The 13,955-nt window shown below is 35.9% G+C and overlaps 3 protein-coding genes across 6 annotated transcripts; all 3 read left to right on the forward strand.

Annotated features, from left to right (window-relative positions):
• The first annotated feature begins 97 nt into the window (after positions 1-97).
• Positions 98-3,979, forward strand: LOC111016593 (protein NDL1). 4 transcript variants are annotated; one of them, XM_088125533.1, is made up of 12 exons: positions 98-319; positions 1,284-1,343; positions 1,780-1,879; positions 2,018-2,115; positions 2,190-2,314; positions 2,416-2,476; positions 2,552-2,638; positions 2,726-2,803; positions 2,910-2,966; positions 3,107-3,162; positions 3,249-3,384; positions 3,460-3,979. In XM_088125533.1, the coding sequence occupies exons 4-12, from the start codon at positions 2,020-2,022 to the stop codon at positions 3,670-3,672; spliced, it is 909 nt and encodes a 302-aa protein (XP_087981659.1). In that variant the 5' UTR covers positions 98-319; positions 1,284-1,343; positions 1,780-1,879; positions 2,018-2,019; the 3' UTR covers positions 3,673-3,979. The 4 variants fall into 4 exon arrangements, with proteins under 4 accessions (XP_087981659.1, XP_022147731.1, XP_022147732.1 ...); XM_022292039.2 differs by lacking the exon at positions 1,284-1,343 and having other exon boundaries at positions 99-319; XM_022292040.2 differs by lacking the exon at positions 1,284-1,343 and having other exon boundaries at positions 99-319; positions 2,217-2,314.
• A 1,090-nt stretch (positions 3,980-5,069) lies between these two features.
• On the forward strand, positions 5,070-7,579 carry LOC111016449 (Pyridoxal phosphate phosphatase-related protein). Its single transcript, XM_022291857.2, is given in 5 exon segments — positions 5,070-5,460; positions 5,675-5,762; positions 5,765-5,795; positions 5,907-6,105; positions 7,062-7,579. Coding segments are annotated over 5 exon segments (723 nt in total). The 5' UTR covers positions 5,070-5,304; the 3' UTR covers positions 7,311-7,579.
• Positions 7,580-9,485: 1,906 nt separating this feature from the next.
• Positions 9,486-13,834, forward strand: LOC111016573 (Mitochondrial substrate carrier family protein). The gene is made up of 7 exons (XM_022292014.2): positions 9,486-9,814; positions 12,024-12,109; positions 12,195-12,402; positions 12,680-12,806; positions 12,913-13,097; positions 13,181-13,303; positions 13,386-13,834. The coding sequence occupies exons 1-7, from the start codon at positions 9,656-9,658 to the stop codon at positions 13,521-13,523; spliced, it is 1,026 nt and encodes a 341-aa protein (XP_022147706.2). The 5' UTR covers positions 9,486-9,655; the 3' UTR covers positions 13,524-13,834.
• The last annotated feature ends 121 nt before the right edge of the window (positions 13,835-13,955 follow it).

The raw sequence follows: 13,955 nt of genomic DNA on the forward strand, positions 1-13,955 counted from the left end.
TTAATTTGCCAGTTAGAGAGAGAGAGAAAAAAAAAAAAGGATAAAAGAGAGAGAAATAGAGAGAGCTTAGGGAAAAAAAAAAGAATCGCTTTGTATATAAAGCCAACGAAACCAAAGCCTATAATTCTGGAAGACGAGAGGGATTAAAGGGAGAGAGCGAAGGGGAGGGAGATAATCGGAGAGCGTCGAGAGAGGGCTTCCGTGTGCGGCGGCGAGCAGCTGTTCTGGCGGTGGCGCTATCGGGCATAGAGCTACGGCCATGGCAGACTCAAACGACTCAGTTTCCGTCGACATGGAGAAGATCTATCTCGGTGGAAAGGTTTGTGAAAATTAAATAAATTACTCATTTCTTATTCTTCTCTTCTGGGATTCTTCTTTTTTTAATGGTGGAGTTGAAACTTGAAACGTTTTTTTTTTCCTTCTTTTTTCCCTTCTCTTTTGTCGATCGAGGGATGCAGCCGGTTTGCTGATTTGATGGCTAAATATCCCGTTTTCTTTTGGCTGTGGGGCTGGGGGTTCTCATTATTGGTGAAATGTCTTACGGCATTCTATAGCTTTGTTTGGATGTGAAGAAAAAAAAGTAGGAAATTATTTGGGGATTATAACTCTCCCACTCTTTCTTTCTTTCTTTCGTTCCGATCTGATTTTCCATCCCTAATCCTCGTTTGCCCGAGGATTTTTCTAATTTTTGGAAGCTCTCAATAATTAAGTTCGAGGTAAACCAAAAAAATTAGAATAAAATTACTAGCAATATAATGGGTTAGGTTTTGAAGTACTTTCTTGATTCAGGGATTGGTATTTCCCCGTACTTGATTAAGTGCAAGATATGATAACGATGGGCTTTGCTAACTTCCTATTTCCAGCTTCTTTTTTTTTGGGGTCATTTGGGAAGAGGAATATTTCTATTGTTACGTTTCCTTCTTGGTTTTCATTATGTACCATTTTAGTCTTATCCCTCGTATTCGATATTTTACCCCTTTCTATAAAGGTCTTTCACCTGATCGAGCTTTTATGAAGGCTACGAGTACGGCGAATTGACGAGATCGTATATCTCTTTAGTTTGTGCCTTTTTTTAATGATTTCTTATTGTTCAGTTGGGGGCTTTTTGGTGATTGTTAGTTTGAACTTTCCAATTGTCAATGGGTTATGTTGATATTCTTTGTTAGATATATTTTCCCATTTGTTTTCTTGCAGTGGTGTTATTTTCTTTTCATGATATTTGCAGATAGAGATTTTTTTCTACTTTTTGATCCTTTCTCATTCTATGGTTCTTACCTTCGTAGTTAAACTTGGTCGATATTGTAGCTGAAGGCACATTGCAGTCTACTGAATAAATTTAAGCCGTACCCTCTCTTCTTTTTCTTCCTCTTTTGGTTATCGGGATATCTTCTTATTTATCTTGTCTGTTGTCATAAGTATCAAACTAATAATAATTTAAACTCTAAACTATAAATTTGTTTTGCACAACTTTTATAAAGTTATACTAAATTGACGGGACAAGTTAGCTTGGGCATCTTGAAAGAAGGAGATGCACATGGGCTATTCTTTTAGGATATAATTGGCTGGAGATGCTGGACTATTTGAACCTTTTCTTTTCTTAATGGCTTTATTTCTACCACCCATTGCACATTAATGAAATAATATGTGGTTGGTTGGGACAATTATGAGATTCTTCTTAATGACAATCTTCATGATTTTGAATGTTTCGATTCCCTCCAGTACTTCTCGTATCAACTTGCTGATGTAGCAAATGCTACTTATCACTTATGTCATTCTCAGGAGCATCATGTACGAACTGGCCAGGGTTCTGTCTCTGTAATAGTATGCGGAGACCAAGACAAGCCTCCACTAATCACTTATCCTGATTTGGCTCTAAATCGTATGTGCTTGGAGTATCTTTTTGCCATGAGTTTTATGATTTTTTCGATTTTAGATATTCAGTAGGTTATTATTTTTGTCAACATCAAAATATGTGAAATAACTTTTAAGTGGCATCTTTTCCCTTTATTTCTTGCAGATATGTCATGTTTCCAAGGATTGTTCTTTTTCCCCGAAGCAGCTTCGTTGCTGCTTCACAACTTTTGCATCTACCACATCAGTCCCCCAGGACATGAGGTCTGTATTATTGTCGAGTAAATTTGTGTACATGGATAGCTTTGTGTCTGCTCCTAAATACTATATTCACATAGTTTCCTTTTTTGGAACTTTACCAAGAGTTCTTGCAGTTGGGAGCTGCTGAGATTTGTCAGGATGATCCTTCACCCTCTGCCGATGATTTAGCAGATCAAATCCTTGAGGTTCTAAACTATTTTGGGTAATTACAATGCAGTCTCTTTCTGTCGTCCCTCTCTCCAATTTGAAATTTTGAGATCAAATCTTAGATAGTGGATTTCTAATTGGGTACTTCTATTACAGACTTGGTGCAGTTATGTGCATGGGTGTAACCGCTGGCGCTTACATTCTCACTCTTTTCGCTGTATGTTCATCATGAAATTCAGTGTGAAGTTCAATGAAAAGTCTTTGTTGGTCTGACCAATTTGCTATTTTACAGTTGAAATATAGAGAACGTGTTCTTGGATTAATTCTTATATCCCCCTTATGCAAGTCACCCTCTTGGTCTGAGTGGTTCTATAATAAGGTACCTTTTTCAAATCTTTTCACTAATTTTACATAGAAATGTACTCAAGTTTCGATATGTGTTATCACATATCCCTTGTAATTGCAGGTAATGTCAAACTTGTTATACTTCTATGGCATGTGCGGTTTGTTGAAAGAGTGCTTGCTTCAGCGGTATTTCAGCAAGGTTTTATAGTTTCCCTTTCCATTTTTAGAGTTAATCATTTTTCCGGATTTACCTTTTGTTCTCTTGTTGGTGGCTGGATTCATGAGATTCTTGTAACTTGCAACAGGAGGTCCGAGGTAGTGCCGAAGTTGCAGAATCCGATATTGTTCAAGCATGTAGAAAAGTATGTACTTTTGTCAATTAGTCAATCCCATTCTGAGGTTTTTACATCGCCTAGGACTAGTTTGTCTGTCATGTTTTTTTGTTGCTGTTGTTTCTTCCAAATCTGGGTTGGTTTGACAAGGAGAGTGTTTCTGCTGTCAGTTGCTAGATGAGAGACAAAGCAACAATGTTTTTAGGTTCCTCCAAGCAATTAATGGGTAAGTATTTTCCTCAACTCAACCATTCTTTCTGCTCGTCCACTCCATCTATGTCGATCTGCAACCTTGTGTTTGCCCTTTTGCAGAAGACCAGACATTACCGAAGGGTTGAAGAGGCTACGGTGTCGTACTCTCATATTCGTCGGGGACAGCTCGCCTTTCCATTCCGAAGCGCTCCATATGATCTCAAAATTGGATAGAAGATATAGTGCCTTGGTTGAGGTATGGTGATCTGGAATGCAGCATACCTAGGTTTTGTCAAGTAATTAACTGAGCATGAGCGTGTGGTTTGTGCAGGTCCAAGCCTGTGGATCGATGGTAACCGAAGAGCAGCCACACGCAATGTTGATACCCATGGAGTACTTCTTCATGGGGTACGGGTTGTACAGGCCGTGCCAATTCAGTGACAGTCCACGGAGCCCGCTGAGTCCATCGTGCATCTCCCCAGAGCTCCTTTCTCCAGAAAGCATGGGATTGAAGCTAAAACCGATAAAAACCCGCATCTCATAAGCGTCGTGGGAGGGGTAGAATTGGAAAAGAAGAGAAGGGGCGGGGCTGTGTTGCTTTGCTTTGGTGTGATTCAAAAGTCTGTTTCTGTCTGTCTGTAAGTTTTTCTTTTCCAGATTTTTGATTTGTTGAAGGGCGTTTGTTTGTAGATAGGGAGAGATGTGATGATGGGTAAATAACTAAATAGGGAGGGAGACACATTCTTCATTCTTTTGTAGTCATCAGACATAAAGAGATCATATTCCTTGTACTATGCGGATTCGTATATTCTTCAACCTCACCAATATAATTTATTCATTGTGACCTAGAATTCTAATTTATTCTTCATTCTCATTCTTGAGCTACATAAACTAAGAAAATCTTAAAAAAAAAAGTCTATTTTGATCCTTGAACTCTTGAAATATACTAGGTATATTATTTTGATACCTAATATTCATTTATCCATAGATTCGTTTTCGACGTATGTGATTTACATGCTTAGGTGAATATATTTATACAGTATTATGAAAGTTTATGAGTCAAAATGAAGCAAACAAGCTAAAATATATATATATATATATATATATAGAATGAATAAATTAGAGTCTTTTGAATTGCTAGCTGGTGTTCACCGAATGAGGAATTTTTGCCAGCCTCTAACGTCATGTGCGGCGCCCCCCTATGGCCATGGCCATTATTCCCCATTATGTATGCCACTATTCAAAAAGTCAATCGTTTTTTTACTTCAAGCAATGAAATTTGGGTGGTCCAACTTTCAAATTTACAAAATGTAATTGATGTCGTAGGATTCTTGAGGAATTCTTCTATTTCTTCCGCAACCAGATGATTATTCATCTACTTCTCTTAGTCCTACAAATTTTACTCGGATTGTAATGAGCATCTAGATTGTTAGAATCACTATATTCATTTAACAAAGTTTTATTTATTTATTTTGTGGTCTGCCTAGTTAATGCGCTTTTAATGGACAATTGATTGTTTTGAAATGATTTATGTAGTTTTTACTGTCATGTTATTATCGAAGTCATAGGATGCAGTCACTAGATGAAGTCCTCCTTGTCTTTCAGAGGTGCTAGACATGTAGCGACTATGTGACGTTATAAATGCTGACTAGCTTAACACGATATAATTGGCATGTAGTAAAAGAAAATGGATGGTTGGAAACAATAGAATTGTTTTAGAAAGTATTGGATGTGCTTTAATGCTTTTAGACTGAATATCGATTGGAAAAACTTAATTGAATATGAGATTTGAACTTACATAATAATATTGGTGAGCCTTGGACTTTTCAAAGGATATATACCTTGAGCTATGCTTGGTGGGTGATATTTCCTTATATTTAAATTTAAAATATTTTCCAATTTTGAATTAAGTATGAAATGTTTTTATCAAAGCAATTATTATTAGAACAGGTAAAAAAAAAATGTGTACTTTAGATTAGTTTTAGATCATAATAAACCAAAAATCTACGATTCTCTTCGTGACCACGTTACCAAACGCCCGCTGCAGTTTCATTTTCCGACTCATCACCGCCGTCGGGTAGCATCTCCGGCGGTCGAGTTAACGGTGAAATCAACGACGGCCTCTTGGATCGCTGCGAATCCGGTTTTAGTAGCTTGATTGGTTGCGGTGGCCGAGATGGCTGGGATTACGATAGTTTTCGACTTCGATCGGACGATCATTGATGGCGACAGTGATAATTTGGTGGTGACGCAAATGGGTCTCACCAATCTCTTCAACGAGCTTTACTCTTCCTTGCCATGGAACTCTCTCATGGATCGCAATTTGCATTTTGTATTTCTTACCATCATATACTTCGATTCTCAGTGATTGCTATGGAATAGCAGGAATTAGGGAAACGGAGAATTATTCTTATCCAATAGGTTATTGGTTAAGAATTGCGAAGTTGGCGTGTGATTAACCTTCGAATTTTGCTGAATTAAAATCTTGCTAACGTTTAATTTACTTTTACTACGAATTACTGGGACTGATTCTCTTAATTATAAAGGATACCTTGATGGTGGAGCTCCAATCGCAAGAAAGAACTATAGAGGATATTGCTGAGTGTCTGAAAGGCGCTGCATTGCATCCACAAATTTTGCTGCTATTAGATCAGCTGAAGCTGTTGGGTAGCATTTCTCATCTGTTCATAAATTGGTGGTTTAAAGATTGTTTATGACATTTCTTCAAGTGTTCTGATGATGACTCACTGGAAGGACATGGAATTGATGTTATCTCAGGTGTGACTTAAGGATAATTAGTGATGCTAATCAGTTTTTCATTGAGACAATCTTAAAACATCATGGTGTTTTGGGATGCTTTTCAAAGATCTACACGAATCCTACCTTTGTAGATGGGAAGGGAAGGCTTAGAATCTTACCATTTCATGATAACTCAACTTCTCATGGTTGCAATCTGTGCCCATCAAATATGTGCAAGGTATGACTATTCAGTCACTCCACTTGTTGATTTAATTCTGCATTTTTTTCGTGCTGTATGATTGAAAGGCCAGTTTAATGGCTCTGCTGATTAGAGAAGGCTCTTTAGACCCGTTTGTTTACGTTCTCGTTTATTGTTTCTCGTTTTCAAATTTTATTAAGAACTTAAGCATTTTGCAATTAATTATGTTTATTGTTTCTCATTTTTTTTAAACATTCTCAAAATTGTATAGAAATTTTGAAAACAATAAAAAACAGGTTTCTTGCTTCCGTTTCCAATTTGTTGCAAAATACGAATATAAACATTGTTTAATCATCCTTGAATTCATGGGTGTTGGGGCCATGCAATTCTATTTTTTTTTATTAAAAATGAAGAAACAGAAACGAGAACGTTATCAAACGGGTCCTTAGCTGCTCACCTAGAATAAGCTTTACCTTTCAAGTGATGAGTTTAGGCCTTTAGGGTATATAGCGTACGTGCTACGCCTTTAGAGTGTTCAAGGACGGCGTGTTTCTTCTTATCGGATATGTGGGGGAAAAAGAGAGCAACGAAAGCCACCTACTAATAATTCACAGATTTTTGCTGATTTGCTTTGTCTTATCATGTAACTCTGGTTCCATTTCTTTATTACTATTGATCACTACCGACGTATGGAAATCCATTGGAGTTTCACTAGTAGTTCCTGAAGAAACATCAGCCTAGAAAATGACCTTCATCTTATGCCAAGCCAATTTTCCTCCACCATATGGTGCTAGACCTCCAATCCCACGCCAGTGGGAGACAAAATTTGATATCTAGATAGGACTCCATTGATTCTCTCATTTCCATTTCTCCATCCCTTGATTTAGACAGTTTACTGATCGAGTAGGTCCATGAAATCACAGGGTTACCAAATTGCTTATAATGTAGGCATAGTTCGTATACTTATGCGTTTACAACTGCGATTTCTGTTGCAGGGCCTGGTAATTGACCAAATCCGAGCTTCTAAAAGCGTAAACCATAAATTCATATACATTGGAGATGGGAGAGGTGATTTTTGCCCAACCCTGAGGCTTGAAGAAGAAGACCATGTAATGCCTAGGAAGCTCTATCCCCTCTCCGAGCGGATAAACTCCAATCAAACACTTGTAAAGGCTAAGACCCATGAATGGAGTGATGGGAAAGAGCTGGAAAAGATCTTATCTGGCCTTGTGGATGTAAAATAATTGAATGTTGCCATCCCAATTTGCTGATAATCATTTATTACAAGACCTGAAGTCCAGAGGTAATTTAATTTGGTGGAAACTTGGTGACCCGTGATTAATATCCTACGAGTTACCTTGTCAACCAAATGTAGTAGGGTCAGGTGGTTGGCCCGTGATAAATCGAGGTGTGCAAATATCATGTTTGCTTATTATTGAAAACTGGTCGCTTATTATTCAATCATATTACTCTGGGACTAAGCTTTTTTGTGCAATATCATAACTTTGGCAGATATCATGTTTGCTGTCTGTTTTCTTATTAGGAGGAGAATTGGTTAACATTTTCTTTTATAGTCACCCATCAAAAGAGAATATTTTCTCAACTTTTGTTATTATAACTATTTGCAGATGTTGAAGCAACTAGCTATTGTCTCATCAATTTATTGTATCAGAAAATCAACTCGTATAAAGATGTGCCTTCCGTAAGAGGAAGCTTTCTTTCATACCTTTCTGCATCTCCATCTTGCTTTTTATTCCATGCTTTATTCAAGACTGCATATTTAGCATAAAGTTGGCAGGCTGCCAAAGTAAAAGAAAGAATTCTAATTAGTAGCAAAGACAACTTCTTTTAGCAATAGTGATTATATTGTTTTGACAACTTTTGGTTTTTTTTTTTTCTCTAATACAATATTATATATATATATATAATTTTAGTACAATAAAGATGAGAATAGGGGATTGAACCTTCGAACTCTAGGGACGGAGCAAGAAGCCTTAATTGACGAACTATGTCTATTTCGACCACTGTTTATCAACTTTTATTTAACTTAGTCTTTGTACTCTCGAAAGGTCCATTTTGGTCTCTTCATTTTTATTTTTCTCTCATTTCTTTCGATCATAATTTTAACATGTCATTTAACTCACTTAAATTTCATGTAATATAACTATAAATTTATGCTGGTTAACATTTTGCAAATAGAAATAAAAGAAGCCATTTTTTAAAAATACAATGAACAAAGTACATGGAAAATGAACGGGATCAAAATAGTATTTAAACTAAAACAAAAATCTTTAAAATCATATTCCATGGACTGTTTTGAAAAATAAGCTTTTGTTCTTGTTTAAAAGAGTTTGTATCGTGAAGGTTGGCCTCTGGCATTTGAAGAATACCTTTAAAACAGTCTTTATATGTCTTCTATACTTGGGTATTTCAATAAAGGAAAGCTCAAATATATATATATATATATATATATATATATATATATATATATATGTATGTATCAAGAGAGCTCAATTATTGAGTTACTACTATTTTGTTTATATTTCTTATTGGATTTGGAATTATTGATAAATTTTGTGAGAAAGAATTAAATTGTAATTTAAAAAACTAATTTCATGTAACAAACATATATATAATAATAATTTAACTTAAATTATATATTCCGTTCAGAAGCTTTTTTTGAGCCGTGTCTATTTAATCTCCCTCTATACTTTAAAAGAAAAAATTAATATATGCTCATAAATTAGCCTAACGCCTAATTTTAATGTCCTGTTTGATAACCATTTTATTTTGTGTTTCTATTTTTAAAAATTAAACTTAGAAACGTTACTTTCTTTTCCTTTATTTGTTATATAGTTTTCTAAACATCTATCAGATTTAGCTCAAATTTTGAAAACAAGTAGTTTTCAAACTTTTATTTGTTTGTTTTTTTTTTCTTTTCCTTTGCTTGTTACATAGCTTTTCAAACATTTTTAAGATCTAGCTCAAATTTTGGAAACAAGTAGTTTTCCAACTTTTATGTGTTTGTTTGTTTTTTTTTTCTTTTTGAAATCTGGTTAATAATTTAAATATATTTTCAAGATATATAAAAATCTTAAGCATAATTTTTAAAAATAAAAAGTTGAAATTCAAACAAACTCCTATGTCATTGAATTAAAAGAAGTTGATAAACGGACAAAAACTCCAACAATCGCCTAAATTTTACAACCAAAATTAGTTTCATTTAGACGGCCGCAAATGAAATTCGGCCGGAATCTTTTTTTTATTATTATTTAATTTTATATAAAATTAAGAAGAATGAAAAATATATATTTAAAAAAGAAAAAAAAGGAACGATGGGATTTTTCAATATATTAGAAAAAGAAAAAAGAAAAAAGTGGAATTTTTGTCTATACTATAAGTATGAAACAAATAAAGAAATAGCAGCGGAGGCGTGGACCTCTTTGACTGGTCTGCGATTTACAGCCATGGCATCACCAAATTTCGAACCAAATTCTGAAACGCTTCCGTCTTCCTTTTTCCTGTTCTGATGGCCCAACTGTTACTTGATCGTAATCGAAACTAACATTCTTTCGTTGATCGATGATCAATGGCGAAGAAGAGAGAAGAAGGAGAGGTGAATATGATCATGGATGGGGTAATAGAGGCTATGCCTCAGTATGCCAAGGAGTTGATCGCCGGCGGGGCCGCCGGTGGATTCGCGAAGACCGTCGTCGCTCCTCTTGAGCGTGTCAAGATTTTGTTCCAGGTAAGTAGTGACTATTTTTCATTTTTGTTGTTTTGTTTGTATGCTTTTAATCTATGATCGTGCTTGTTCTTCGTATTTGTTTGTTTTCGGATCATTAGTAATCTATTCATAATTGGTAAGAATTTGAGCTCAATTTATTTACCGTTTATTGACATTGGAAAGTACTTAGTTATCTAATGGGTGCTGCTTGAAGAGTTTCGTTTTTGAGCTCATGAACGTCTTCTTCGTTCTCTATTGGAAATAGAAATGAGATTAAGAATGAGATTTTGTGCTGGAATGCTCTTTCAGAATTTAGATTTTGATTTGCCTGGAATTGTAGTTGCGAAGTTGTAAATTCACTTTTATGGTGAAACTATGAACTATCAAGCTTAAACATTAAACCTAATCAGAAAACATTAACTCCAATTAGTTTTTCAGTCCTGAATGTGGACAAAGCAAGATGCTCTGGTCCATATCTTCTTTGCATTTTACTTCATAGACGGGTAAAGAATTCCCACTGACTATGTTTGAATCCTTTTTGTTTTTTTTTTTTGAATGACGAAAAAAAAAACTTCAAACTTATGTATTGAAGTGAAAGATGCTCAAAATGGGAGGACTAGGAGTCTAGCCTGAGTCCTAGGACCAAGGAGATTACAGGAAGACTCTCCTCCAATTCGCTGAAATAAAAACAATGGGCGAGTTGCTAAACTCTTTCTTATCAATAGAATATCTGGAGGAATCGTTCCTAGCAATTTTCTCGTACCTAACGTCTAAAAAGATTTCTGTTCCTAGAAAATCATATGTCCCATCAAATGGCAAACTTAGAGTTGTTTGGTAGGATCTTAGTCCACTTATTGATAGGAGGGAAATTAGGGAATGTAATAATTTGGAATTAATGTTTCAGCTATCTAGGAGAACAATGCACAGAAGAATGATTTGGATCTCGATGCTGTCTAATTCACACAGCCCACATTATCTAGGGGTTGAGAAGTTTGAGATTTCTAATTTATCTTTAATGTTGTCTTCTAGATGAAGAACTTGACTTTCTTAGGATTCTTAGATTTCTAAAGTAGCTTGCCCTTTCCTAGAGATAAGATGCTTGATCCACCTGTCTGAGTGTTCTTTGATTTACTGGAGAAAGACCCAAACAGGATCTAGTTGCCAAACTCTTGTTTCAGGGATCGTGGCTTTCAAGGGAATCCTCTAAATAAGCTGAAAGGGAGCACGGTTTCTTTCTCCTTTTTCTTTTTGTATAAAAAACACTTTCCAACGAATTCTTCAAGGGGTATCCCTAATTCTGTCTAAAGAGCATCCAACATATCCACTGGTAACATAGAAAGAAAATGCCTTTGCATAAGCTTCTAGAAGCCTAAAACTTGCCTCTCCGTTTTCATTGATAATGATTGAAAATTTTGCTGATCACTAATAGTTGTGGGGCCAATGTCTCCATTTACCTTCAAATCCCTTCTCTTAAGAACAAAGTTAAGAAAATCCTGTTCCACACAATCATTTGCCTTCTCAAATTCAGTTGAAGAACCAGATCCTCTTGCTATTGTAACTTCGTCTCAATCATGGTTTTGTTAGCAATGAGAAGGAATGGATTTAATTATATGTCTATCCCCAACTAAAGTCCCTTGATTCACTGCAATTATACCATATAATCACATTTCTGATTTGCTCGATCACTTTCAGTTGATATTGGTACGTTCATTTGGCTAATCTCATTTCCACCCAAAAAAGAAAAAAACAAAATAAAACTCATTTTCATAATATATATAAAATGAACCAGCTATAAAATGAGCTTGGGGGAAGCTACTAATTCTATATGGTTTCCTTCAAATTTAAAGCAACGAAATTGTGGATTCATTCCAAACTATAAAAATGAGCCAGCTATTAGGCGCCGTTCACAGTTAATGGAGTTCTTCCTTTATCACTTATTTGTTTCATTTAATCAAAAATTTCCCCCAAACTTTTCGTGCATAAATTTTTTCCCCCCAAAATATGTAATGTGGAATTTTATCATGTCTGATACGTCTTTTATGATTTATGGATGTAAATGTTTATATTAGATCTTGAACAATATTAGACTTGATGTTGAATATATACCCCTTTTCCATATTGCAACTTTTCTACTTAATAGTCTTGCGGATTCTGAAGTCCATCCAATTTTTTAATGGTCGTGTATTTTCCTAGAAGTTAACATCTCTCTACTTATTTGTCAACTTGTTAGACCAGAAGAGCAGAGTATCAAAGCATAGGATTATTTGGATCCATTAAGAAGATTGCAAAGACTGAAGGTTTTCTGGGTTTCTACAGGTGGGTACATGAAAGTGCTATAATTTTTTTGTGCACAGGCCCCACCCCTTCCCCGAAAATGACATATTGGTGGATTTGATCACAGAGGCAATGGTGCTAGCGTCGCTCGGATTGTTCCTTATGCAGCGTTGCATTACATGGCTTATGAACAATATCGAAGATGGATTATCCTTACTTTTCCAAATTTTAATAGAGGCCCCGTACTTGATCTTTTGGCAGGATCATTTGCTGGAGGAACTGCTGTGATCTTTACTTATCCTCTGGACTTGGTTCGGACTAAATTAGCATTCCAGGTGAAGGCTAAAGACATAAGCCTCCCTCCCCCAAGAAAAAAGTAAAAATAGAACTGGTACTTCATTTGGCCACGCAAGTCAAAAAGTCAATGGAGATAACCATTTCATTTTAACTAGATTCATGAGAGCTATCTTTTAATGCCATCTCCTGTATCCTCCCCCAAGAATTAAATATGAAAAGAGTAGTATCATTGAACACTGCTGTGAGTAAAGAGATAAATTTCTCATTACACTTCCAGAGGAAAACATTATAACCTAGTTAGATCTGATATTGCAGGTTGTTGGTCCGTCAAAGTCAAGTATTCATGGGCTAGTAAACACTGAGCATTTATATAGAGGGATTTCTGATTGTTTCTCAAAGACTTATAGAGAGGCTGGACTTAGAGGCCTCTATCGCGGTGTTGGTATGCCCTTTTTATCTATCTGCTCCTGTAAGTTTTGGCATCCCCATCCTGGGGCTCACTTTTCACCTCATCAGTTTTTAACTTAATACTTGTGTGCCACTGACAGCCCCATCACTTTACGGGATTTTCCCATATGCTGGTTTGAAATTCTACTTCTATGAAGAGATGAAACGACACGTACCAGAGGAACACAAGAAAAATATTATGGTCAAGCTGGTGTGCGGGTCAGTTGCAGGTTTGTTGGGTCAGACCTTTACATATCCTCTTGATGTGGTCAGGAGGCAAATGCAGGTAAGTTGCACCGAAATTCATGGTATAAAATGTTTAAATTTTGAACTATATGGAATCTAAGAGTGGAAATTCACCTGAAACAGGTTCAACGTCTACTAACATCCAACAATTCCGAGATGATGGGAACATTTGAAACCCTTGCTTCGATAGCTAGAAAGCAAGGTATTAAACAGTTGTTTTCAGGTCTAAGCATCAACTACTTGAAGGTGATAATATCAATTCTTTTACCTAGTCCCTTCACATCATTCCCTCTTAGTGTCTAAGCTAACTTTGGGCGTTATCTTTCAGGTTGTACCATCGGTAGCAATCGGGTTTACCATTTATGATGTAATGAAAACATACCTAAGAGTTCCATCCCGAGATGAAGCTGTGGTAGAAGTGGTAACGAATAAAAGAAACATCCAATCGTCCTCTCTTAATACGTAACAAGTATTCTTTTCCCATTCAAAGTCATGGCTTATTCTACTATCAGGAGCCATCATGTTAGCCTCGAGATTATTTGTATATCCATTCTTTCAATTTGAACTAGAAGACATGCTAGTTACAAGATTCTATGAAAGAATACCAAAAGGCAGAAATATAATAGTTTGGTATTCAGAGTTCTCCACAAAGTCGATGTATCTCTCAAAAGTAGAATTAGCACCGGGTGTACATAGCTGGTGGAATGTCTTGTGTAAAGACTTTATGGTTTTGAAGGTAAGTAATAAAGAAGAATTCATGATTTTGAAGGTATCCAACCACCAACTTCTCTGCTTTCTGCTCCTAGTTACAGCATTTGGTATGTTGTTCATTTTCACTATAGTCTCACCTTCGATGGCATCAGATCTGAACAGGAAGTGAATCGGATTTGGCTCCGCT

The sequence above is a fragment of the Momordica charantia genome (assembly GCF_013281855.1).
Source record: "Momordica charantia cultivar OHB3-1 chromosome 6 unlocalized genomic scaffold, Mcharantia_2.0 BLBB01000006.1, whole genome shotgun sequence".
Lineage (NCBI taxonomy): Eukaryota > Viridiplantae > Streptophyta > Magnoliopsida > Cucurbitales > Cucurbitaceae > Momordica > Momordica charantia.